Genomic DNA, 27395 nt, shown 5'->3' on the forward strand with positions numbered 1-27395 from the left:
TGTGCAAAAGACAACACAGGCTGTCGCAAGGGCCCACAAGAGGAACATTTCATTTACTCAAACCAGCCGGCAGCTAAGGCCAGTTCCTTAGCAACATTGTGCACCTGAAAGCACAGAGCCCATGGCTCACGGCCACGCCATAGTAAAGTGCAGCTGGCAGAGGCACCGTGTGAGAAGAGACCGTTCCTCTCCACCTGAAGGAGCAAGCAGCGCCCTGCCACCGGTGGATTTAGAAAAGTCTTCCCAACGACGGCACAAGACCAGAATTCTCAAGCTGCTCTTCCCGGCAGGGGCAGAAAAAGGTTTCTGGTGCTCTGTTTAGAGCAATGCACATTTGTATCACTATGAGTCAGAACTTCAAGGGCAGGGCAGTAATTGCAGTGAACTGTTTCTCCTGCCAGCCCTCCGGAGCAAGGTTGAGGGGTGCTACCTCTTCCTGCCAACCCTCCGGCAGAGCCAGCTGAGAGCTAGAACAGCACCAGAGTAGGTCAGTTAGAACAATTTTCCAAGGCTATTTTTTAAAGCAAGGGCCTCCATTGGTGCCCCATTCACACCAGGTATGTCCTAATCCAGTCTTACAGCTGCCGGAGGTGTGCTGCAGCTGTGGGTTCACCCCCTCAGGGCCTGAAGGCTGTCACATTTCAGTTAGCTTACGAGCCAGGCGGGCCATGTACCTGCTACACATGCAGGCGAGGGCTTCGACTCCGTAACACAGGCCAGCAGGATTCCTCGCTGACCACTTCCCACCTGGATGTTTCAAAGTACTAGAGATGCAGAGCAGAGCCCAGCCCTTGACAGCGGCTCAGACACCAGCGGTTGAAGCTGGGTTTGTCTTGGCTGCTTTGGTACAAAGTCCCGTGCTCTTTGCTGGCTGCAAGGGCAAGGTTAGTACTCACCTCAGCCACCCCATCCCAAAGGGTGGCTTCTTTCCATTTCAAACACGCACATTGTCCATGACACCCACCACGGCCCTTCGCATCACCGACATGCTACAGAAAATAGACGCTGCAAATCTCCAGGCTGCTGCCTCCAGCCGAATGCTGGCCGTCCCTTCCCCCAGACGACCAACATGAACATGCCTGAGGTCTTTGGCAGCTGGTGACTCCGTGCTTGGCCGGGCACAGGGGCACTTCTGCTTGTTCCTGGCTCTCCTTGCCAGGGGCTGGCCACTAGCCTCCTGGGCAGCAGGTGCAACTCATGCTTGGTCTGGAGCACGTCTCACCATCCTGGCGCCGGGGTCTGTGGCTACCACGTGGGCAACAGCTGCTCCGTGTTTTCTAGACTTTTAGAACAGTGACAGGATGAACGTTCTAAACCAGCTGGGTGGGCTCCCCTTGTTAACCCGGCTCCAAACACCTACAGCTCCTGGAGAGCCCCCCCCCACCCCATCCAGAGCTGTGAAGGGCAGAGGCAAACAGTGTGATCATCTGCACTGGTGAAAGCAGAATGTGTCAAAGGGGCCAGGTGCAGCTCCAGTCCCCAGGGCCAACAGGACTCAGCTCCCTGCTCGCGGTGTTGTCACGTGGGGCACCAGGTCCCAGCAGCGCTCAGGTTTGGCCCCTCCATGAAGAGAGGCAGGCAAGTGGGGCCAAATCTCTGTGAAGGGCAAATCTCCAGGCCCAACACCAGTGGTGCACATTGGGCCCAGCCAGTCGGAAGGTAAGAGGGGGTGGGCTCCACACTGCAAACTCCTCCCCAACGCAGGATCCGACACCCTCCATCTCATTTACTGGGTTGTGACAGGCTCCTCTCCAAGCCCGCCACAGCCCCAGCCCCAGCAAGCTGTTCTAAAGCGACCGACCCTCCCCCGGGAAGTTAACGTGTCCACCGTGACTCTCTCAGTTCTGCTGCCAGGCATTCGCTCTCATTCACACCCCTCTTCCCCCAGAGCCCAGCCCAGCAGCCTGTCCCTGCCTTAGTAACTGGGCAACCAGCTGGCTCCAAGGTGAGCTTGCTCCTCACTCAATCGCCTCTTCCCTCTCCCGCCCCCCCCCCCCCGCACTTCTCAGCTCCCTCTGGCTCCCCCTCTCGTACCTTGCCCTCGGAACAGGGCTTTAGGGCCCAGGAGCACGTCCACATTGCGATGTTGGGACAGCGCATCCAGGAGGACTTGCCCCTCCCTCTGGAAGAGGAAGACCAGGGGGATGAGTATGTCGCTGGTGCTTCCATCTCCCACCATCTGGAACAGAACCATCTCCTCGCTGCAGCTGCCTTCAGCGTTGTCTAACAAGGGGAAGAGGAGAGTGTTTCCGGGGCACAGCTGGGCGCATCGTACACACGGCCACAACGCACACACCGCACTCAAGGGCAGCTGCTGATGGGGGCGTTTAGTCCAACCCACAATTTTATGCAGGTAGGATATTTGGTCTTACTTGCACTATACACAGTTACGAGCAGGGGGAGAGGCGGGCTCAGACCCCAAAGGTAACTGCAGTTCCTGCCTCTCCCATAAACCCTCTACCTAGCAAGCAGGGTTCTGCAATGAGCAGACACCTCAGCAGCAAAGATGATTCTGGTACAGGCCTCAGCTCCCAGCCCCGCGGTGGCGCTTTTGCCTTCACTCCCCGACACGTCAGAGCCCCCGGTGCCCCCTGCGCCATCGGCGAGCGGGACGCGCACACGCTAACCACCGTGCTGGAGACTCACCGATGAAAATCGCCCCCACGGCGCCTGCCGTCTGCAAGTTCCTGGCTTTGGCAGCAAACATGCATTCGCCTCTCTGGGCCAGCGCCACCTTCCCATGTACCTCCTCCTGGTTGGTGATAGCGGCACAGGCCTGGTACGGGTCACTCTGCACTAAGCTTCCTTTCACCTGCCGGGAGCAGAGGCAGGTGAGCTCCCGACAGCAAGGCCGGTCTTTTGGCTGGGTGTTTGTGCGGCGCCCGCCTGGCCCCGGGGCTCACAGCGCAGGGTAACACTGACACGTGTAAACAAAGCCTGTTGAGCACCAGGAAGGCCTGTTCAAATTCCCTAGGGACCCTGAGGCTCGGCGATGGCTTGCGTGCACCAGTCGCTTGTGGTGTGGGAGCCCAACATTAGCCCTTCCGCATTACAGAGGCTGCATCTACCCACTGAAGAGGCAGGTAACAGCTGAGTAAGGGGTGTAACACCCCCGGCACTTAGAAGCTAGCCCAGGGGATATCACAGTACGTGCCCCCTCCCCCATACCAGCCTGCCAGTTCCCAGAACTGCTTTGGGTCGCGGGGCCTGGCTATGCTGCAGTCTCTGTGGACTTTAAAGAGCAATTACAGCCAGCCAGGACAATTCCCAATCTCCAGTCGCAGCTTGCAGGTTTCACGCCTCGCAGGAACGGGGCTTCGTTTGAAAACAGATCAAACTTGAGAGCAGAAATTTTATTCTCCTGGTTTTTTTTTTTTTTTAAGTGCTCGTCCAATCCAGGTGCAGAAACAAGGCTTTGGTGACCCGTCATGCTGCATCGATAGTGAACAGGCAAAGCAAAATTACTCCGTGACTTCTTTACAGCCGCTCAGGAAGCAAGGTTCAGCTGGCCAGCTCTATGGCCCAGCAAGGACAGCCAGGAAAGGTTAGACACCCCTGCAGACCCAACCCAGCCAAACTCGCCAGCTACTAGCAGTGAAAGAGTCACTCACCCCATGCTCCTGCTTGGTCAGGTCCATTCCAAACTGGGCTGGTCCAGCGGTGAGTACCATTCTCCCTAAAAACGGGGGAGAAATAATTTGGACAGCCAGTGGGGAGATGCCTTGCTGCTCTCCTGCAGGCGGGTCGACCAGCTCGGTGATGAATTTCAGACTGAAGAGCTCCAGGGGGGAAGCATCCTGCTGCGGAGGGAGAGACACAGCACTGTACAGGCCTTGGCAGGCTGAAGTCACACAATAACCTAGCTGGCAGCTGGAGACGTCAGCCACCCGCTCCGGACACCCGGCAGGAGTGCTAGGGCACAAGCTGGGGACGGCACCCAAAACTTCTGGCCCTGCCAATACTCTCCCATTCCCCCCCAAGGCTGGCTAGAGGGTTACCTGTCAGAGATCCCTGGAGGAAAACAACTCTACTTGGCAACGATGGACAATGCACTTGGAAACCTGACACACATGACCACCGAGCGAGCTGCACACTCTTGGCAGCTGGATGGGATTTGGGCCGGGGTGGGGAATGTTTTTTGGGTCGGGGACACTGGCCCACGGAAGAGTCAGTCGGGGGCCACACACAAGCAAGAAGCAAAATCAACCCCTCTGGCGTGGCCCCGACCGAGAAGCAGAGACACTCCCCTCACGCCCCACGCACACCAGAGCCCTGGGGGGGGGGGGGTCCAATCTAGCAGACTGTGTGCGCTCCAGCCCCACGGTGAGGCAGTGGGGGGGCTGGAGCGCGAGCGCAGGTTCCCCAGTGATAGGAGGGAGGCCCTGAGCGTCAGGGGCTGGATCCAGGCAAGCCAGGGGCTGCACCCACCCCTGCTTTAGATGTTCCCAGGACAGACAAGGAGGATCCTTGAAGGCCATTGCTTAAAGACAGACACTCAGGTGTAGGAGGTGATCTTGGGGCAAGGTCTCGTTAGCTGCCCCAGCAAGGCCGAGCCTCTGGCTGCCCACACCCACGTGGAGGAAATGCTCAGTCCTGGAAGATCAGCTGCAGTTTTCCCGGTGAGGTGACTGGAGCTGGTTGGAACCTGGCCAGGAACCCTCACCCTGGACTTCCGCGGTGCCCAGCAGTGGGCAGAGCACGGTGCGCTCAGCGCTCACCCTGTGTCGGAGGCCAGTCAGCTGCACGCTCCTGTCGCCCAGCGGGAGCAGGGTCAGCCCCATGCTCTTCAGGATCTCCAAGGGCTCCAGCCTGGTGTCATGGAGTGGGAACTCAATCCCCCTGCAGGAGACAAGGAGCAGCCAGAGTCAGGCTGACAGCGACGCCCCCCGGCCCAAGCCCAGACAAGATCCAGCCCCTGCAGGGTGAAACTAGACAAATTCAGGCTAGATATGGGGGCAAGTTGTTAACAGTGCGTGTGATTAGCCAGCGAGCCCCAGTACCCAGCGCGGGTGGACTCTCCAGCTCTGCGTTTTAAATCGCAATCAGGTGTGTCCGAAGCCCTGGCCTTGTTCCAACACCGCGCCTGGCCTTGAAGCCGGGATTTGTAGGGGGACGTCCAAGGACCTATGTGGTGCAGGTCACACAGGATGGCCCCAATGGTCCCTTCTGGCCCGGGATCTCTGCTCTGGCAGAAACACGCAGGCCGTCCCAGGGCTGCCACTCACCTGAAGAGCGCCAGACGCTCGGCGCCCGGCTGCAGCAGCTGCTTGTGGGCGTCCCGGATGGTGCGGGTGAAGGTGGGATTATTGGGGAAGAGAGTCTGTGCGCTGGGGCAAGAACGGGTAAAAATCCCCTCCTCTCCATGGCCCCTGGGAAACATCTGCAGAGAGAGACGAGGATCAACGTCCGCCACCATGCGCAGCCCCCTGGGTTTGTGTGACCAGCCCTGACCCTCCAGCGCCCAGCGAGGGAGCAGAGCCGCTCAGCCCAGCTCAGCCTCCCCGGCGACAGCGGCAAGGCCTCCTTCTGAAAAGCTGCCACGAGCCAGAGCCTGGCTGCAGCGACAGGCCCCGTCCACGCCAGGGCTGGCAGCACAGGCGCTCTGCTCCGCTCCGCAGCAGGCCTGGTGCCAAACAAGCAGACCCCGGAGACAGCCTCACTCAGGAGACTGGAGTTACGTGTGCGGGGGCCATTTTACTCCGGGGGGTGCTGGAAGGTCAGCGGGGGTAGCCTGTGGACACGCCAAGCCCCAGCACATCAGCTGTGCTCAGGCAGGTCAGAGGCTCCTGGGACTCGCTGGTCGGCAGGTGTCATGTCCCCACTGCGCCCCATTCACACAGGCTGCGAGACTCTTAGAGGCCCAGCTGCAGAGCCTGGCGGTTTGGCCCAAGCTGCACAGATCCCCCAGCAGTTTGCTGTGGAGGGCGGCACGGCCTTCCGGGACCAAGGAGCTCTGGGTTCTAGTCCCTGCCCTGCCGCTGGTTTGCTGGGTAACCTCGAGCAAGTCCTTCCCCCTCCCGTGGGACAGGGAGAACGGCTCCAGCATGCGTGGCCCAGCACTGAGTCCTGCTGAGCAGAGTTCAGCGGCCGTGTCCCTCTGCACGCCCTCACACACACACAGGCGCGCGTGCGCATGCGTGTTCGACATTCACCCGTCACCCCCGCCCCGACATTTCACAGCAACGCTGACCGACTTTTACAAATAAAGCCAGATCCCTCAGTGAGCTGCCTAAGGGATTCAGGAGCCTGCTCCCATTGGAAATTCCTTCTCAGGCTGTGACCAATAGGGTTTTAACCTTGGAAAATTACCAGCCATGCTCCTCCTCTGAAAACTGCCATGGAAGTCAGAGATGCACCCTGAAGCTAACCATGCCCCGGGCACCCTTAAGAAAGCCTACAGCTGACGTACAGTCACGTTCCTAGGGCAGGGGGGCCGGGCAGTGGAGAGCGAGAGGGGCAGCAGGTGGGCCTCGGTGGTGAAGATGTAATCGTCAATGTCCAGCGGCAGATCCCGCTTCTCCGTGAAAAGCAAGTAGAGGTACTTAAACATCTCAGCCAGGAAGAAGGAGTCCATCCTGCAGGGCAAACAGAGACAGGCATGAGGCCAGGCCCACTGAGAACGCGGCCGCAAAAACCGAGAAGTTTGCAAAGATTTAGCCACATCCCTAAGTCTCCAGGGAATCGCGTCCTTCCTCTCGGCTTTACCTGTCCTGAGATGGCCAAAAGCAGCAACTTCAGAGGCCTCCTCCCTGTGAGGCCCACATAGCTGCTGCTAAAACACTCTCTTCCACTTCCTGCAGCAAGGCCGCTGGGAGAGCGCATTCCTACTCCCGCGACAGACAGAGCGCACACACGGGGACTAGGTTTCCTCCTGAGCCAACGTGGCTCTGCAGACTTCATTCCAGGAGAGTCGGGCCCGTGTGCTACCTTTGTCCCTCCTTTCTCTTGGCTTCTGGGGTCAGCTGTTAGATTCAGGCTGGGGGCTCTGTAAGCTAACAGGCCACCTCTGTGTGCCAGCGAAGTGCTGTGTAAGCCAACGGCTCTAGAAATGCCACGCTCAGTGAAGGGGGGAGCCTCGTGGGAAGAGGGGGATGGAGGCGAGCGAGGCTCCTCAGATAGGCAAGAGACTCCAGATGAACCCTGTCAAGGCATATTCAGAGCAACACCGCCATGGGGCAAGGCCGTTCTGTTCCGGCTGTGCTCTGGAAATGGCTCTAACCACCCCTCTGCAGGCCGCTGGGGAGAGTCCAGCGGGTCTTGCACACACAGCACCGCACGGTTCAGGACAGGCCGGAGATCCTGGACTTCCCACCACGTGAGACATCAGAACAGTCTGGAGGCTGCTCCTGTGCTGGGTGGCTTTACCGCTGAGCCCGGAGTTTACTGGTCCATTCTAAGGCCTTGTCTACACAACCATTTACTCTGGTGCAACTCACCTATCCTCATGTCGGCCCGTCCGTACATCCTGCACCGCCGCAAAGCCGCAGGCCACCCGAGCATAGGCATTCAGGCTCTCTACAATGGACTTGCCCACCTGGAGGTAGTAGGGGTCCCGGGTAGCCTGGGAGAGAAAACCATTGCAATTCAGCCTGCCACCAAGCCACTCTTCCAGCACAGCCAAGTCCAAGGGGGACGGCGGCTCATTCACAGCTGGCCCTGACAAGTCTCTCTCCGCCGGGTCAGTCCTGCATTGCCACCCCACTGGGAAAGGAACTAAGCGCCACGAGGAACGCTCAGACCAACTCTCACTCGCCCACGCCTTCGAAAGTCAGCCTGCAACACGAGCAAGCCGCCGATCCGCCACAGGCTCTTCTCTCCACCAGCTCCGGCGTTTGCTGGGAGCAACGACACTCTCCAGTCTGATAAAGCTCTGCTGAGACCTTATAGGGGTTACACACGTCCACTTGCGTTCAGCTGCTTGGTTTTTCCAGCCAAGACACGGGACAGGACTTACCTTGTACAGGAAGTAGGTGCTCTCGGCAAACTCCGGCCGCAGAGGATGCTGGGCCCAATACACGGCAAAGTCAGATGTGAACGCCTTTCATGAAGGGAGGGGGAGAGAAAGAGAGAGAGAGAGAGAGAGAGAGAGAGAGCGCACGCACTAAGATACGAGCTGCCACTTTCACTACGCACACACGAAGGGCTTGTCGATTTGCAGACTGAGTGCGTAGCGGGTCAGGATGCAAGCGTACAGCACTCTAGCTTGCCAGGCACTAAGGGTACGTCTACATTGCACGGCTATTTCAAAATAAGCTATTACAGAACAGTTATTCCAAAAGAGCTTATTTCGAAATAGCACGTCTACGCTGGATGGAAGCCTCAAAATTAGTCTGAGGCCGGCTTCCCTCATGTGGACGCACTACCCCGATTGAGAGTCCCAGGAGGCACTGGGGAGGAATAACTTAGAAGGGCCCTGGTGAGGGGCTATTTCGACACAGCAGCCATGGAGCATCTACACACGCCTTATTTTGAAATAGTTATTTCGGAATAGGCGTTGTTCCTCGTAGAATGAGGTTTACAGATTTCGGAGTAAGATGCCTGTTATTTTTAAATGATTTTGCGGTAACGGGATGGCTGTGTAGATGCTCGCATAGTTATCTCGAAATAACGGTGCAGCATAGATGACCCTAAATGGCTACAGGGGCCTGACTCCCACACACAAACAGTGCCCCACGATTGTGTTTGGAACAGCAATCTGCCAAAGCACCACACCCGTCAGTGTGCTGGAGCAGGGTCCACACAGACAAGCACGTTCAGACTAAGGATGTTAAGAAGCGGGTAACTGACTAATCGCGTACTCAGTACAACGTGTATCAACTGCACAATTTAGTCAATAAGCTGCGGCTCTGCAGTTTAAATGCAGTAGGAGCCGGGCGCGCAGGCAGTCTGGCTCCTACTACATTTAAACCGCAGAATCGCAGCAGGGATAGGTTCGGGGTAGATTCCCCACGTGACTCTTCCTATATTTAAAAGGCAGAGCTGCAGCGGGGGACCCAGCACAAGCTGGAACTCAGCAGTCCTGGCTCACGCCGGCTCCGGGACTGCTGCGACTCTGCTTTTTAAATGTAGTAAAGCCAGGTGGCGCTTATTACATTTAAAAGGCAGAGCTGCAGCCCAGGTGGCTCCCAGAGCCAGCGTGAGCTGGAACTCAGCAGCCCTGGCTCGCGCCAGCTCCGGGACCGCCATGGCTCTGCCTGCCCTGCGCCCTTCCATGCATTGCAGACAGTGCCGATGAGGAATGGCTTTTAAGCCAGCTCCCCCCAGCAACGGCTTCTGCTCCCCTCCCTTGCTGCCTCTGATCAAAGAGGAGGCGGGGGGGCAAGTATTCGAGTACTGACTCGACTACCCCATAAGCCTCAGCTTCCTACTCGAATAGTCGCTTACGTCCTTCGTTCAGACACTGCCCACTGGGGGCCGGATCCAAAGCCACTGGAATCAGTGAGAATTTCCTATCGACTTCCCCAGGCTTTGGGTCCAGCCCTGGAGAGCTAGCGAGGTGCAGAGCTGGGAGAAGAGCGTGAAAGGCTGGAGGGCATTTTGCTTGGGCAGCTAAGGAGGCCTCGGGCATTTCAACCCCTGCAGAAGGGACAGCAGTTCCCGCATGGCTGTAAAGACCATATAAAGGGGTAAAGCAGCAATCCCCGGGACCCTTTCCTCATCTAAAAAGCCCACGGACGTAAATGGGAGTCTATCGACTTCGAGAGGCACTGAACCAAGCCCCGAACCACGTCCTTGGAAGCAACAAGGGAACGCAGGCCACGGTTCGACCGGCCCCGGCTGGGCATGTCCCGAGGGCTCACAATCCAGCCCCTGCTCGGCGGGCCGGTGCCGGGGCCACTCGGCAGCAGGAAGAACCCTGCGCCTGGCACAAGGGCGAGAACACGGGAGGCTGACGAACGCCCCCGCGGCGAGGGAGGGAGGAAGGTTTCCCTGTCGCAGCGGCTGGTGGGCAGTGCCCAGAGACCAATGGGAGCGCTGCAACTGGCTCGTCCACTCACCTCCGGGAGGAATTTGTGTTGCTTGGTGACCTGGTACAGCATCTCGTGCGTCTCGATGGCCGGCTTCAAATCCCCCCTCAGCACCTGGGGACAGACAAGCCCGTTTCCCTGGGGCACCACAGAGGGATACAAATGGCCCGGGGGCAACTGCGGGGCATTAGAAATGCTCCTGGCCCATCGCAGCGACCGCTGGGACAGCAGCGAGGAAGAGACGTGGGATAATGGTGCAACAGACGCCAGACTAGTCCCTTTCGGTCTTCGGTGTCAATGCTGCCACTCAGAGGCCAACCCAGGGAGAAGGCTAATTAATGCCAGCTACATGGAGGGCGGGCTGGGCCATGCAGACAGCGCCATAGGCTGAGCCCCCACCAACTCATTGCACATGTCGGTTATAGCCCTCCCACATCAACCACAATGTGCCCGCTGTCCCCTCCCAGCCAAAGCCGGCAGAAGGAAGGAGGGAAGGTATTTTAGCTTCAGCCACCACCATGCTGCCCACAGCCTATTTCCTCCTGGACCCGTGGCCCTGATTCACCTTGGGTTGTATCCCTGGGGCCAGTGCTGAGCCAGGCTGAGCAGATCAGCCCGGGACAGAGTGTCTGACAGACGGACATTGGGAAACAGGTCACCTTGCAGCACATGCTTCCCGAGACCCCCAAACCAGCTTTTGTATGGACACAAAAGCCTGGAGAGAAGGAGGAGTGGTTAGGGCAAAAGCCTGCCCCCCCAAGAGACGTAGGTTGAATTCCTGACTGTGCCACTGACTTCTTGGGCAACCCTGGGAAAGTCACTTAGCTTTGCTGTGCCTCGGTTTCCCCTCTATGCACTGGAGATCCTAGCAATGCTCGGCTCCCTGGGGTATCACAGGCTAAATACATTAAAGACTATGAAGCACTCATATGCTAGGATCACAGGCCAGATATGAACCAAAGCACAAACGCTGACTCGGGAAATATCAGCTAAAGGACTCACAATTGCTGAAGAGCAGAACAGTCGGTTAATTTGACATATCGCAATTGAGCGATGGCACCGACCTGCCCCTTGGCTGAGCCAGGCAAATAAGGGACAGCCAGGCGGCCTCTGAGCACAGCTCCGTGAAACCCAACAGCCTGTGTCTGTTTGGCAGAGCCCTGGCACGGCCAAGTCCCTCTTGCCCAGGGCCGCTGCTGTACCTGAAGGCCAGGGAAGAAGGCCAGGAGGGAGTCCATCCAGCTCCGGATGCTGACGGTGGGGTTGTGCATGTGGACATTGAGCAGCAGGGGAGGCTGGCTGATGTATTTCATTATGGCCACGTAATGCTGGAGAGAGAAAGACACCAGCTCTTATCCAACCAGCAGGGAAGGGCTCTCAAACCAGCAAGACACAGGAGCAGCAGAGCAGGGAGGGCATAAGAGTTTACAACTCAACGGGAGGGCTCCCCAGGGCGGCACTTAGGGATCAGGGACTGGCAAAGTTAGAGTTGCGCCCGGTCTCAGCTCTGTCGCACGTGCCGAAGTGCGTCCGTCACGGGACACGTCTCTTCCGTGCTCACAACTCTGGGTCACGTCCACCCCACGGCCGTGTGAGCAAACAGGAGCGCGGCTGCTGGCTGCCGCACTAACCAAGGAGAGGCGCCACAAGCCTCCCCATCCCTCCTCAGAACGGAGGCCGAGCTCCCCAGCCCATCAACGAAGGGGGGGGGGGGGGGGGAGAGGCTCCGCAATGGCTCTAGCTGGAAAGAACATGGCAGCGTGTTTGTGGCAAAGGAGCAATGTTTCCCACCCCGCCCAGATGAGCAAGGAGATGCCAGGTTGGCCTGCAGGCTCCTGACTACCCAGCCGGCCGCCCCGTGCAGGACTTGCTCTTGCTTCATGACGGAGAAGCAAATCAGATTCGCTGAGCCTGCTGGGGCAGGAGCCGCGCCCGTACAAGGAAACGGCGGCAGACAGGCGGCCTGGCCTTTCATTGGTGGGCTCCAGCTGGCCCCGCCCCTTCCCGGGGAGTTCTCAGATGGCAGAGGGTGGGGGGAGCCCTGATCAGCCAGAGGGGCTGCCCTGGGTACTCACAGCGTTGAACCTCTCTAGGTAGGTGTCGTCTCCCAGCAGGATATAGGCCTTCATGAGGTACTCGTAGTACGAGTCTATGCCGGCGCCGACCCCGCTGTCTAGGGAACACGCAACGGGCGCAGCCGGCAGTGAGTGCAGGGCTTACCCCGAACGCCCCCGCACGGGCATCCCAGAAGGGCCTTGCGGCTTCTCCTGCCCCGTGTGCCTTGGTCTAACCCACGCTGGCACAGCCTGACCGCGCCGGCCACGCCCTCAGCAAGGCAGATCTCCGGCCACGGCCCAGCAGCAGGCAGAGCGAGCGGCACCACCTTCCGCACGCTGCCCAACAGCCCTGCCCAGAGCTAGCTGAGCAGTGTCCCAGCAGGGAGCTCCAGGCGCTGGGACTGCCAGGGGTCATCTGGCTCCCCCCACCCCAGCAAAGGGGAGTAATGCACAGCTCCACCCCGCAGCCCACAAAGCATGCAGGCGGCGCGGGACCAGCCGGCCCAGCTCTGCCGCCAGGCAGCCGCACGCGCAACGCTGACCTGGGTACTCCCAGCATTGACCCTTCCGGCCCCCAGCACTGAGCCTGCGGTTCGCTTACCCCTGCGGACCCAGTCCCCACTGTGGATGTTGATGACTGTGCCCACCAGGTCGGTCCCTTTCTGGCGCTTCTCCCAGAGGACATCCAGTGCTCTGCGAGCCGTGTCCTGAGAACGGAGGCAGGAGAGAACGTGCAGTGTCTCCGTGTCACACCCCCGTAACGGCTCCTACGCAGCCCTTACTGAACAGACCCACCCTGCAGAGCACGGGGACAGAAGAGGGGACCAGCCCTACAAGAGGACTCGGGACCTTTGGGCTCTGCCACTAACTGGGGGGTTTGCAGCTCGGGTTTCCCATCTGTAAAATGGGGGCAAGACGCTTCCCAAGCCAGCGGGTGCTGCCACAAGAAACCTAGCCCTGGGTTCCAGGCATCAGAGACATAAAATGGACTCATCCCCCACCCCGATACGCTCTTACTGCTTACTCATTTGCTAAGCCCTGCCTGGCGCTTTGGGGCAGCCTGCTGAGCGCTCGCCGACTAGGGAGCGCAGCACAGACGAGCTCCGCACAGGGCTGCACTTTCCATCTTCCAGCTGCCTGCAGGAGCAAGCAGCACCGGGCAGGGCGTGCCCCAGATCCCAGCAGGGCGGGGGGAAGGGGAGCAGATGTCCCAATATCATCAGGACCATCCCAGTAGTGAGGGTTCGGGCTTACAGAAGCGACCTGTTCCTCCCCGACAATCTCCCTAATTTCCTCTCTTGCTCTCTAGTCACCAGGGGAAGGGGGGAGGGTTCTGCAGGATCGCTCACCAGCCCCCTTTCATTCCTCACCCATTTAGCCTGTAGAGAGGGCCAGCAGGGATCCTGTGGGCATGCCAATGGCACAGGCTGCGCTAGGCCCTGTTAGGGTGAGTGCAGATGGTGTGGGATCTGTGGGCTTCCAGGGGCTGCAGGAAACGGGCCAGTGGAGAGCGGGGACTCAAGCCTGGTCCACAAAGGACGGATGGCTAAGAAGCAGCCGGAGGAGTTGACCGTGTGTATCTGGCTCCTGGCATTCAGGGGATTGGCCCAATCTCTGTGCAAGTTCAAGTGAACCAGGGCAGCCCAGGACAGGCACTGTGGGAAAAGAGCCCCCTTCCCCCACACACAGGATCTCCTCAGGTCACCATCTGCTCTTCCACTGAGCCTCCAAACCACCTACCTCAAAAACTGTCTCTTGCGTCATGCGACTGAGGGCAGCAAACTCCAAAATCATGGTGCCGGCACAGGCCGTACAGGTGTCCAACTCGGTGCCTGTCCGGGAGTTTGGACTCAGGACTCCATACCTCAGGTTCACCTGGATGGAGAGATGCTCTCTCAGTTTCACTAGGAGTCACCACAGACTCACAGAACACTAGAACGAGAAGGGACCTCGAGAAGGCATCAAGTCCAGTCCCCTGCCCTCACGGCAGGACAAAGCACCTTCTAGATAAGCGTTACTCAACTTTTTTTGTTTTTTTAATAAAGTACCCCTTCAAAAAAAATTATCAATACCCCCTTTAAAAAAAAAAAAAAAAAAGGAAGTGCCCCCCAGTACCTACAGTTTTCAGACAACTTTTTTTTTCTACCATTGCTACACATTTGTTTAAACAACTTAATAGTAGCCAGGTGTTTTTGGGTGTAATAAGTACAAAAATAATAAAGCCCTGTCAAAAAACTTAAAACAAACATTCAGCTTTCTTCAAATTTCAGTTGTGTTGACGTCCCCCCCCCAGACTTCGAGTACCCCGAGGGTACTCGTACCACTGGTTGAGAAACCCTGACAGGTGTTTGGAGATTTTTAAGAGCAGGTTAGACTATGCTGGAGATCCCAAAACCACCCCAGGCAATTTACTCCAGTGTTTAATCACCCTCAAAGGGAGGAAGTTTTTCCTCATGTCCAACCTAAACCTCCCTTGCTGCAGTTTCAGCCCAATGCTTCGTGGCCTGGCCTCAGAGATCAAGGAGAATAATTTTTCTCCCTCCTCTTTGTAACACCCTTTTAGGTGCTTGACAGCTGTTAGCATGCCCTCTCTCGGCTTCTCTTTTCCAAACTAAACAAGGCCAGTTCTCTCAGCCTTCCCTCTTAAGTCCTGTCTTCTAGACCCTTCATCATTTTTGTTGCTCTTCTCTGGACCTTCTCCAATTTCACCACATCTTTCCTGACATGTGGTGCTCAGAACGGACTCAGTTCTCTAGTGGAGGCCCAATCAGCGCAGAGTAGAGCAGAAGAATGACTTCTTGTGTCTTGCTTATGTTTTCCCGCAGACTTGTCACGTGCGGCAATGAGGTTATTCTGCTGTCATGCAGCACTCTGTCCTGCAGAGCTTTACAAAGCATCTGCCAAATGCAGCCCCCTCTGGGGTGGAGAGTAGCAAACAGCTGGCATGCGATACATTGCACCCCAGCACAGAAAGGGGTATTCTGGCCAAGAAAGTGGGCCACGTGTGCCCTATTGTCAAGAAGATCAGCTACCGGCTACACAGGGCTGGAAGGGTTTGAACAGCCATCCGGAAGTGCTCCTCTCCCCACCATAAGCCACCTGGAATCTGCTCTATCTCCTGCAGCAGGATGCAGCCGTCTCTGGGGCTGCCTCAGACCTGAAGCAACAGCCCAGGAAGTACGGAGCCATCTCGAGAGAGCGCTCTGAACCCCTTTCAGTCACGCGGCTGCACTGGGAGGCTGCCAAGAGGGGCCAGCCCCGCCCCCACTCACGGTGCTGCTGGGCATCTGAGTCAGCGAAGCGGCTTGCCGAGGCAGGTGGCATTCTGGGGACGCCCCCGGGCCCACACGTGGCTCCAGACCCCACAGGCCTCACTGCTGCTGCTGTTGGGTTGGTCTCTGCCAGTTCATGTGCAGCCTCCCCCATCCCGGCTCCGACCTGCCACGCCCTTACCCTGGGGTATGGCAGCCCGCTGGTGGTGTTGAAAGCGGGCAAGAGACGGTATCCTAAATCCCGGGCCAGGTGCAGGAGCTCGGCCTTGTACCACTGCAGCCGCACGCCTTGTGCCTTCAGCATGTCGGCCATGACATGGCCCCCCAGCAGGCCCCTGCATGACAGAGGAGGGTGGGGTCAGGCTGCTCAGAGGGACTTTGCCAGTTGAGACCCCAGACAGCCCATTTCAGGCGCTCAGGGCTCACTTTCCCCACTAGGCCCATCCGCACCCAGCCCCAAGGCCCACTGGTGAGCCATGGACCCAGAGCCTGTGGGGATGCCCCCACTGTCCAGCCCCGTGGAACCCCGTGCAGTTCATACCCAGCAAGCAGCCGGTCCCCTCTCCCCCAAGCTCTTCTGCATCCTCCAACGCCACCCCCAAGAGACAGGCGGCAGCACATCTGACAGATCCCAGACCCACTGGCTGGGCAGCACGTGCTTGGGCAGGCAGCGGAAGGAGACCGACGGGGATGCCCAGCCTTTGCAGTACGCCTCACTGGCTCAGCCCTGCCCGCGCGGGGGCTCACCCCAGCACACGAATGTTGGTTTCGAAGACAGAGACCACCACATCGTTGTCCAGCTGCACATCCAGCACCACCTTCCGCACCGCGTCCTCAAACTCATCCAGCTTGTTAAGGACCTGGCAGCGAGAGCCGCGGGAGAGACGAGACTCGGGTCAGCGGCGCAGGGTCAACAACACGATTCCTCACTCGCTGCACGTCCGCTTTCAGATGGCTCTGCCCTGCCTGGTTCTAAAGGCCCTACTCACAGACCCCTCCCGGCTACCCACCTCCCAAAGCCTTGTGCTCCAGTTCCCTCTCCCCCACAGCAATGCTGTCACACCCATTGCGCCTGGCACACCTGCCCTGAGACAGCACACCATACAGCCTCCCTCCCTTCTGCCCAATCCTCCTCCAAACCCATCTTCTTCTCAGCCCCCTCCAACAACAATCCAACAGTTCCCCCTCTGCTAGGACTAATCCCTCCTTTGGCTCAATGTTCCCTCTAATTGTTTCCACCCATGTGTGGAATAAATTTTATCATGTGCACACAGGCATTTGTGCACCACCAAAAGAAACACATGCTGCTGGCTGTAGGCACTTTGTTAGTCAGCTGGGCAGTATCTGAATCTCTCCTGGGTGGCCACCCGAGCGCTTGGCTTGCAAGGAACACTGCTTTGACTATATGTTGTCTACGGAGCCTGCAAGGTGGTCTTGTGAGAAGTGTACCTAACTGCCACTGAGTGGATTTGAACCTGGGCCCTCTGGAGCTTAGGGTAGAAGCCTCTACAGCTTGAAAAGCCAACTGGCTCGCAGCATGGTCTGTAGAGCTCCCTTGTTCTTATATCTCGTAAGTGGTCTAAATGGCACTCCATGGGGCAGTGAACCCCACTAGGTGTGTGGGTTACACGTAAAGCCCCTAGCACACTGCTGGGTGCTAGATAAATGATAGTCATAACTGCAATCTGCTGGTAACATTCCAGATCATCTGCTTAGACATCCCATTGCTGGGAGAGCAGGACCTTCCTAAACACGGCAGATCTAGCTATTTTATGTACTTAGGTGTGTACACACACACACACGCACGCACCAGTGTCCATCTCTCAGACCCTTGTGGGGGCAGGGCAGTGGTGCCTGGGGAAATGAAGCACCAAGAGGCTAAGTGACTTTTCCAAGGTCACACAGACAGTCTGTGGCAGAGCAGGGAAATAAGCCTATGTCTCCCAAGTCCCAGGCTAGCAACTCTGACCACCTGGCCAACCTCCCGCTCAGAGGCGCTTTCTGGGTCTCTAGCTCAGTGTGGGCACCTACGGTCAACATCTCCAGTGCCAGCAGGTGCTGGTCTTACACAAGCATGTGAGTGGTCCCCAGGCTGCCAACACATGATTTCATTGTGAGTCTCCCCATATTTGCCCTTTGTTGTTTTCTTTTGTTTTAAATAGCCTCAGATCCCACATCTCAGCTTCCCTAAGACAAGTTTCTAGCTCCCATGGGAAGAGCCTCAAGCCATGGCCTGGGTACACACTGCACACTTAAAAGACAGAAGGCCAAGAACAGGAACCTACAGTTTATAATAGATTCCTTTTAAAGTCTCATGATTTCATGGGACCTGATTCATGATTTTTGAGCAAAAAAAAGCAATACCAGCAGGTATATTGGGGGCGGGACAGCCACAAGGACAGTGCTGGCCACAGGAAAGTAAGGACAAGAAGGGCGGATGATTGTAATTGCTTTGAGGCAGGGACCATGTTTCAGTTCTGCATTTGTACAGCACCAAGCACAACAGGGCTCTGATCCATGACTGAGGTGACTAGAACCTACCCCAATACAAACACACGCACGGACAAGACTAGATGAAGCCAGCTAAATAAATCCAGGATTAAGACTAGACAATAGGATTAAGGAAACAAGACTAAAGGGAGAAAGACGCCGAAGATAGACAGAAGCCGAGAAAGGAAAGCATGCCTTGAATTTATCACTAAAACATCAATCAACATAGAATCTAGGCTCCAGAAGGGGCTCTTGGGAGAGAAAATTATTGGAATGAACATGCGTTCATTTTCCTGTTCATCGCTCAGGAGATTAATACTAAGAGGAAGATGCATTAAGATGAAAAAGAAGGGGATAAAGGAAACTAACAAATTATGGAAGTGAGGAAGGGGAGGATCAAAGAATCTAGGCGGTAGCACCTAGAAGCCTCAGCTGAGATCAGGGCCCCATCATGCGAGCCACTGGACGAGAGTGTCCTTCCCTTGAAGAGCATATGTCCAGCAAAGACATTTTTCATTTTGATTAGATTCTCTTCTGTAAGCAAGACACATGCATGCTAAAATGAGAGGCTCCAGGGTTTTAACTGCACTGCTTTCAAACAGACTGCTTTTATCTCCCTGCAATACATCTACTATATAATTGAGAGAGTTTGTCCATCCATGCGCGAGTCTGTCTGTTCGATCAGGAACTCCTCCTACACAGCAAGAGCTAGGACCACCAAATTTGGTATACAGCTTCCTCTTACAACTAAAACCAAGGTAAGGGTGTAGTTGTGCCGGGAATGGGATTGCTTCTCATAAAACAAAATCACCAGGCAGGTGAAAGGGCTGGCTGAGGGCTGCCCCAGCCCTGAGCCTCCCACCCCTCAAGTCCCCTTTGGGGGCGGAGGCTGCAGCTCTTCCTCCTCCCCCTCAATGGGAACATTCCTGGCTGTTCCGCTTCATCATAGAGCCAGGGGAAGCGCACAGCACTCTGGCTGGGGACCACAGGGGGGTAGACGAACCTGGATCGGCTCCAGCCGGTGGCCATGCACCCCTACCCTGGCTGTGCCGGCTGGAGCTGCAGCGGCCATGAAGAGGTGCATCTCAGCTTGCCGCAAGCTGCTGCAGTGAGGGAGGACTGACATAGTCCTCTCTCCCCGGGTCAGCCTGCATCCTGAACCCCTCCTCTCCAGCCCCACCTCAAAGCAATGATTCAAAGACAAACAAAAGTTAATTGAGTTAAGGACCGGAGCATGAAGTAAGCACAACCAGCACAGTGGTGGGAGCTGGGGTAAAGTGACTTGACCCAGGCTAGACAGTTAGTGGCAAAACTGGAATGAGAACCCCAGAGTTCTGGATAGACCTGCACGAAGGTTTGCTGATCCTGTGGGTCTGGATTTCATTCCGATGCTGAAGTTTAGGGCAGGTTTCGCCCTCGGAGTTCCAAAGCCTTTCGCCTGGCATAAGCCAAGATCTGGCCAGAGCTTGGGAGTGGGTTCAGCTGAACGTCCCAAGCAATGACAAACAAAAGAAAGGACTATGCAGCACTTTAAAGACTAACAAGATGGGTTATTAGGTGATGAGCTTTTGTGGGCCAGACTTCCTCAGGAAGTGGGTCTGGCCCACAAAAGCTCATCACCTAATAAACCATCTTGTTAGTCTTTAAAGTGCTGCATAGTTCTTTCTTTTGTTTCAGCAAGATCAGACTAACATGGCTACATCTCTATTACTATTCTCCCAGCAATGACTGGTATGTTTAGCACTCAGATGAGCTGCCAGAGTTGGAGGGAGGACGGGGTGGGCCGGGGGAGGGAAAAAAAAAAAAGCAAAAGTTCACATGAACTCCCATGGGCCAAACCTGTCTGTGCGCTGAACACTTGACGGTGCTCCAACCACTAGCCAATACTTCCTCCCACGTCCTATTTAAAACAAGTCCTTCCACTCCAATCACCACAGAAAATGCCCCAAGCAACTCCTAAGTATACTTGAATTGTACTTTAACCTCAAGCTTGCCCATCATGAACATGAAAGAAACCCTACAGCTTCAAGGTCAATTTTTTGCTCACTTGCAAAGAAGCAAAAACAACAAAGGAAGGATAGAGTCCAATACGCAAGAACGAAAGAGAACCCCTCTGCACCAGGAATTCCATCTTGCTGTTGACAGACGCTTGTAAAGCCAGACATGACTAAACCCAGCTCAACAGATCTGCCAAACCCTGATAAACTGGTCTGAGAAGCAGATTGCTGACTTACCACAAGGGTATCCAAAGTGTCAATTAGAGTGAGGGAAAACCTACAGATTGAAAAGAAAACATTTTAAATTCAGATGATTAAGCCTTGGAAAGTGAATTGGACAAGTTAGGAGAAACACACACCAAAGGGCAATTTTTTTTTTTTTTTGCAAAATAACCCCCCCCCCAAAACCCAACACTTGTAAAATGCATGCCATGCATGCAGTTGCTGTGACTAAGCACACAAATGGATGCATAACCACCTGTGCATGCCACTGCAAGGGTAAAAGTGATCTTTGCGCTTGCAAATTAGATGTATAAATATTCATCTCTAGAGTTCTAAAAATGTGACACGTGATGTTTCTAGATCGAGCAGGTCAACAATTTTCACTTAACTTTTTTCCTCCCTTTTCACTGAAATAGTGTGGATTTTTCCCCACAACCAAAACACAAAGTTCTGCAGCAAGGAGCCATTTTCAACAACTTTTTTTTTCATGTTTTCACTGAAAATTTTCAATTACAGAATATCATCTTTTTTTTTTTTTGCTGCTTCAGAGGGTAGCAAAGTTAGTCTGGTAGCACTTTATAGACTATTTGTTGTTTTTTAAGTTTATCCTGTACAGACTAACAAAACATATAGATGGTATCATGAGCTTTTGTAGGTGCTTATAGATTACCAGTTTTTCCTGTTTGCCATTTGATATTTACATACCCTCTACTTCTTGTCCCCCTTCCCCCTCCCCAACCCTTCCTTCTCCCCTATTTGTTTTAAGTCTGGACATCTTAAACTCATAACTCCGGTCATCTGAAGAAGTGGGTTGTGCCCATGAAAGCTCATGATACCATCTACATGTTTTGTTAGTCTATAAAGTGCTACCAGACCATTTGTTGTTTTTGTTGTGTTTTGTTTTTTGATGAAAAGTATTTTGCAGAAAAACAATTCCTCATAAATTTTTGCAAGAATAAAACCATTTCCTGGCCAGCTTTCATTCTGTCCCCTTCTTGGTCAGGAGAGGGAAGATATGCACTTTAATTACAGAGAATAACTTTATAAATAGTGCCTCCACTTGCCCTCTTAACGAGCCTTCCAGCAGATGTCTCAAAGTGCTTCTCAAATATTAATGGATTCAAGCCTCAAAGCTCCCATGAGGAGTATGTATCACCCTCGTTTTACATTTGGATATACCGAGGCACAGTGTGGTGAAGTAACTAGCTCCTGGTGACACATTACCCTGTGTCCAGTGTCTGAATTGGAAATAGAAGCCCAGATTCCCAATCTACTGTCCTAACCGCTAGGCTGCATTGTTCTACGCACACCCAGGAAAAGCCACAAAACCATGCCCAGCAGAAAAGCTATCGGAGGATGCTTGGGGCTAACGGCTGCTCCACAGCCTATGGCTCAAGAGGAGGACGCGGAGGGAGCCATCATGCACACTCACTTGCCAAGGGCATCGTCAACATCCCCACGACTCGGCTCCATCCCACGCACTCGACCCCGACAACTCAAAGGCATTAGCTCGTCTGCAGGATATGCGTGTTTCTGTACAAGGGAGGGGAACAGGCACTAAGTGTTCACTCTCTGTTGACAGTAGATCTAGGACTTGGAAACAGTCTCCCAAGACGGTAAATTGGGCCTCTCTGGAAGTAAAGCAGGCCCCTGGTCATTCCTGTCGCAGAGGAAATGCCTCCTGCGTTAGGCTGTTTGCTCTAGTTACACACGCACCTTACCAAGCTCTAGCCAGGACATGTGAAGCCATGAAAACAGCGGCTTAGAGCGGTGCGGGACTCATCTAGATCGCTAACACTGGGAGTGCCGACACTCCGCCAATCTAAAGCACTTCGCCAAGGATGTTGGGGGCTTTGCAAACACTCAGTGAAAGCCTGGAGCTCCCACTCAGACAGAACTCCACATCAATTGGATTTTGCCTAAGATAGGAGCGAGTGCAAAGCGAGTGTGAGGATTTCAGTATTTGCTCTTTAACGCTTAGCTCCATTTTACAGAATGCAGACGGCTGTAGCTCTCTTCAGTGGCAAAGCTAGGAATAGCACGCATCCATCATGCTGAGCTAGGGCTGCTCCAATCTGTTAGGGACTACTGCAGGCAGAGACTCCCCCCGCCCTCCTCCCACAGTTAAGCAACTAACCAGCTAAACAATAGGTTTAACTGATTAAATGGGATTTTACATCCCTAATGCTGGCTGACCGCTATCTCATGCAGTCATCATAAGAAAATATCATGTCTATTGCCAAGCAATCATAGAATCCTAGGCCTGGAAGAGACCTCAGGAGTCATCGAGTCCAGCCCCCTGCCCAAAGCAGGACCAACCCAACTCAATCATCCCAGCCAGGGCTTTGTCAAGCCGAGACTTAAAAACCTCTAGGGACGGAGATTCCACCACTTCCATAAGTAACCCATGCCAGTGCTTCACCACCTTCCTAGGGAAATAGCTTTTCCCTAATATCCAACCTAGACCTCTCCCACTGTAACTTGGACCATTGCTCCAGTTCTCAGTCAAGACAGCCACCTTAAATTCTGTCATTTAGGTGAAGGACACTGGGAATTTTGGCCAGAATCAGTCTGGCCTTAACCAGTCGGAGCTCACACAGTATTCAAGCGACCCTTTTGTTCAGATGGACCACTGCCATTATCTGCTACCCCTACTCTATGCCCAAGGGAGTAAGATGAGGCAGTTTCACTCCTCCATGTGCAAGCCTCCTAGCGCTGGGCGGATTCCAGCCAGCACCTGAATGCTGTCCAAGGCCTTTACCATGTACAAATTTCTTTGATGAATTTTAGATCTGATCTATATCTTAAACTTAGGTTGACCTAGTTACATTGCTCAGGGGTGTGGAAAGTCACCCAAGCCAACCCGAGCTCTAGCACAGACACTGGTAGGCTGGTTGATGGAAGGATTCTTCTGGCAACTTGGCTACTGCCTCTTGGGGGCTGCATTTACGACAGTGACGAAGAAACCCCTTCCATTGCTGTAGCAAGTGTCTACACTGCACTGCTATAGTTGGGCAACTGCAGCACTGGTAACGTGGACATACCCTTAGCGTCATTTAAAGAACAGAAAGGAAGAAGGCAGATTTCTTTTGCCAAGTGTGGTCTTCTGAAACAGGGAAAAAACAGACAATGCATGGCCATGGGAGGGGGCTTGGTGGATACAAGCAGCTTCCCTGCCTCCTGTATTCCTCAAACAAGAGCCTGGGGACTGGGACACAGGGTCTGATCCATCCTTCCATGCACAAACCAACCTCCTCCGTAACAGTCTCAGCCCCTCCCAGCTCAGAGTTGGAACCAATGTCCCCTCTAATTTGTTGTGTATATAATACATTTTATTATGTGCACCAAAGCATGTGCAGATGTGCACCACCAGCCAAAACACATGCTGCTAGCTGTGGGTGCTCTGGTAATCAGCTGGGTGGCATTTCACTCTTTTCTGGGTGGCTGTCCAAGCGCACAGCTTACAGGGAACGCTGGCTGGGGCAACGGCACCACAACCCAGCGTGGAGTGGTGGCTAAATGCCATAGCCTCACCCAAAGAGGAGAGGAAATGCAGCAGAGTTGGGGCATGAGTGGCTTCCCTAGCATTTGTGATTCAAAGAGGTCTTGTGTGGTCACGCCCTGACACTCCGGGATTTTTGTCTGCAGCTGCAGAGCAGCGCAAGTGACCTGACCAAGTAGTGGGAGGAAAGGCTGCTGGGTAAGTGGCATTAGAAGAACAGACAGGACATTCTGTGCAGAGACCATGAGCCAGAACAAAGATAAAAATACTTCTTACCATGTAGCTGCCATACGCGTGGTCAAACATCTCCACGACCTGGTCCCTGGAAAGGCAACAGCAAAGAGACATTGGGATGCTCAGCTAGCAGGGAACTGCTTCTCACTGCCATTGGGCAGTCCCGTTTATCGAGAATTCTGTGACTTCCATTTCAAAGCAGAGGAAACAGCAACTATCCAGCAGTGATGGCGGACTAGTGTCGGACTAAATCAGGGCTGAATTACGGGGCCCCTTCTCAACTATGGTCACGAGATACGTACCTCTCTCCTAGAACTGGAAGGGATCTTGAGAAGTCATGGAGTTCAGTCCCCTGCCTGCACAGCAGGACCAAGCACCATCCCGGACAGATTTTTGCCCCAGATTCCTGCATGGCCCCCTAACGAATTGAACTCGCAACCCTGGGCTTAGCAGGCCAATGCTCAAATCACTGAGTTATCCCTCCCTCCTAAACTGTGCAGAAGTCCTAGCTCTCTGTGGGGGAGCCTGGATGGGGCAGACAATGCAGGGAAGGCAACAAACACGTTCCAGTGTTCCCTAGATTGCTTTTTGTTCACATGGAGCTGCCCACAAGGCTGACGCCATCTTTAGACATGGCACCGTAAAACGCTCATCTCTTGCTCCTAGACATTTGGAAACGGGGGGCTGACTGCTGGAGGGGAGAGGGAGGGGACTTACATTTTTAAATTGCCAGGTTTCATTCAGTTGCTCTGCTGCATGCAGATGCTCAAGTCATTAGCGACGTATTTCCAAGTTGTAACAAGGGCTTGTAAAGGGCACAGCACTGGCGCAAACCGGCCAGCACGGTACGCGCTATGGGTCGGGGGTGGTCTCTTTCATTATGGACACATCCAGCACCTTGCACATCCAGCCCCCGCCCCACTGATGCCTCGCTGGGGCACCATGAGATTACTACACTGGCCTCCTGCTCACCAATGGCAGCTTGAAACCCCCCCTTTCCCCGGCCCCCCTTACGACTTTCCCAGGCAGAACTCGGTGCGTTGGAGGTTTGCTCTCCGCCGGGTGGGGACCCCGCTTTAGCTTGATTCAGTGCAGGGCAGAGAAGTGGACAGGCAGTTTCGCACATCGGGGGGGGGGGGGAGCCAAACAGCCCCCCCTGCATGGGAGAAGCTGCCAGCTCCCCAGAAGCAGCAGGACACCCCAAGCCTGGGCAACATGAACCCAACCCCCATCTCTCCCCGGGTGGGGGGGGACAACGCTGCTCCCCAGCTCCCCCCGGGCGGGGGGGGAGAGGTGTCGGAGCCCTGGCCGGGGGGGGGGGGGGGGGCAGACACGGGGCTTCCCTCACCTGAGGAGGAGGGCCCCGTGGGGGGGGCAGACACGGGGCTTCCCTCACCTGAGGAGGGGGGCCCCGTGGGGGGGGGGAGACACGGGGCTTCCCTCACCTGAGGAGGGGGGCCCCGTGGGGGGGGCAGACACGGGGCTTCCCTCACCTGAGGAGGGGGGCCCCGTGGGGGGGGGCAGACACGGGGCTTCCCTCACCTGAGGAGGGGGGCCCCGTGGGGGGGGGGAGACACGGGGCTTCCCTCACCTGAGGAGGGGGGCCCCGTGGGGGGGGGCAGACACGGGGCTTCCCTCACCTGAGGAGGGGGGCCCCGTGGGGGGGGGCAGACACGGGGCTTCCCTCACCTGAGGAGGGGGGCCCCGTGGGGGGGGGCAGACACGGGGCTTCCCTCACCTGAGGAAGGGGGCCCCGTGGGGGGGGCAGACACGGGGCTTCCCTCACCTGAGGAAGGGGGTCCCGTGGGGGGGGCAGACACGGGGCTTCCCTCACCTGAGGAAGGGGGCCCCGTGGGGGGGGCAATCACCGGGCGTCTCTCACCTGAGCCGGGTCTTCTCCGCCGCCCCCAGGGCCGCCGCCCCCGCGGCCAGGGCAGCCCAGAGCAGGGCCAGCGCCAGCCCGCGGGGGGCCCCGCCCATGGTCGCCCCCGCCCCGCGCTAGCGGCATGAGCCCGCGGCCCGGCGGCGGCCGCAACGTGTCCGGCGGCGGCCCCGCCCCGCCCGCGGGCGCGCGACCCTGTAACGCCCGGCGCCCGCTCCCATGGCGCCCGCGCCTCACGGGCCGCCCGGCTCGGCCCCCGCCCCGCCCCGCGCGGCATGCTGGGAGATGTAGTTCCCTGCCGACGCCGCTCCCGGCGCGGGGCATGCTGGGAGCGGTAGTCCCCAGGCCTCGGCTCCCTGCGTTCCGCCCTGAGTGACTCCGGCGCCCTGCGCAGCGCGTGCGGGGAGGGGGCGCTGGGAGGGTCGCCCAGAGGGGGGGGGGGCTCCTCGTTTAGCAATCAACGAGTGGGGGTCCAGGGGGCGGTGCACCCCCCCCCCGGGCTACCCCGAGCCAGCTGCCTGGTGCCTGGCGCTGCCGCACGTGGCTGGGAGCAGAGCGCCCAGGGGATGAGTTGCATGGGCCCGGGGTGCTCGGCTCCCCGCCTGCAGCCCCTGTGCGCCTCCCTCCAAGGCTGGACCTAGTGGGGTGGGGATCTGGGATAATCCCCCCTCTGCAGGCCCCACCCTACTTCTGCTCCACCCCTACCCTGCCCCACGCCTATCCCCAAGACTTGCCCCGGCTCTGTCCCCTCCAACTCCCTTTCATCCCTGTGACGGCGCGTTGGGGGTCCCCCGCCTCCTGCACCCCCGAAACGGCACGAACAGACTCCACCAGCCAGTGGAGTTTATTGGTTTATTGCTTCTCCAGGATACAGCACAGCACAGATGTCATCTGGTTACAGGGCAGGCCTAGGATGCCTCAGCCCCCCTTGAGATGGGGGGGGGGGTCTCAGCTTCTAAACCCCCCAGCCTGTTGTTGCGGCTGCTTCCTCCATCCTCCCAGACAGAAACTAAACTAACTCTCCTCCAGCCCTGCCCCCCAGCCAGGGCAGCATCCCACCTTCCTTTGTTCCTCTCCATGGGGGTTAGCTGGTGGGACAGGTTGAGACACCCTCTTTGCATAGTGACTCATCGCCTGTCTTGCTCGGTGGTGCTACAGACAGTGGCCAGTGAGTTAGCAAGTTCCCCCCCACTACGTCACAATCCCATCCTGCATCAGGCTCCCCAGGTAATCCCCTGGGCTACCCTGGGCTCTGTGGGTTCTGTCCACAGCCTGGTTGAGGCAGCTGCCACAAGGACACCCAAAGCACAGGGCCTGAGATGGCCATCCCAAATAAGCAACTAATTGACCAGTCAACTATCTGATAAGCAAAAGCCTCTCGGATAGTCGACACACTAGTCGACTAGTCGCTGCCCCCTCCTCTTGCTGCCTCTATCGGAAAGAGGCAGCAAGGGGAGGGAGAAGCAAAGGAGGTGCTGGGGGGAGACGGTTGCCTCCAGCTGCGTGGGAGGGGGCAGGGGTGCAGTGGCAACGTTCCAACTTTGAAATGTACAAGAGTCCCTGCAACACCAGCCCCACGTGGGGAGAGGGCTCAGAAGAGCAGTTCCGGTTGGGCTGGCCCCACAGAGGCTGGCAAAAGTGGGGTCAGGCCGTCCTGCTTCTGGGGAAAGCAAGGGATCCTGATCTGGCCCCTGGGATGTCTTATTTTTTCCTTTGGGAAAATACGGTCACCCTAATACAGCAACACTTGTCTCCTGCACAGGAAAGTTTC

General features: G+C 56.2%; 1 protein-coding gene across 5 annotated transcripts; it reads right to left on the reverse strand.

Annotated features, from left to right (window-relative positions):
• Positions 1–26: 26 nt before the first annotated feature.
• On the reverse strand, positions 27–25857 carry LOC102452869 (ER degradation-enhancing alpha-mannosidase-like protein 3). 5 transcript variants are annotated; one of them, XM_075905931.1, is made up of 20 exons: positions 25625–25857; positions 23785–23830; positions 21439–21539; positions 20022–20061; positions 16045–16157; positions 15479–15632; positions 13766–13900; positions 12627–12732; positions 12044–12141; positions 11171–11296; positions 9999–10082; positions 7955–8038; positions 7437–7561; positions 6410–6575; positions 5226–5380; positions 4719–4839; positions 3612–3797; positions 2647–2812; positions 2035–2223; positions 27–1277 (listed from the first exon to the last, which is right to left on the reverse strand). In XM_075905931.1, the coding sequence occupies exons 1-20, from the start codon at positions 25720–25722 to the stop codon at positions 1246–1248; spliced, it is 2325 nt and encodes a 774-aa protein (XP_075762046.1). In that variant the 5' UTR covers positions 25723–25857; the 3' UTR covers positions 27–1245. The 5 variants fall into 5 exon arrangements, with proteins under 5 accessions (XP_075762046.1, XP_075762045.1, XP_075762047.1 ...); XM_075905930.1 differs by having other exon boundaries at positions 3612–3800; positions 25625–25856; XM_075905932.1 differs by having other exon boundaries at positions 27–1282; positions 3612–3800; positions 25625–25855.
• Positions 25858–27395: the final 1538 nt, after the last annotated feature.

Source organism: Pelodiscus sinensis, chromosome 22 (assembly GCF_049634645.1).
Source record: "Pelodiscus sinensis isolate JC-2024 chromosome 22, ASM4963464v1, whole genome shotgun sequence".
Lineage (NCBI taxonomy): Eukaryota > Metazoa > Chordata > Testudines > Trionychidae > Pelodiscus > Pelodiscus sinensis.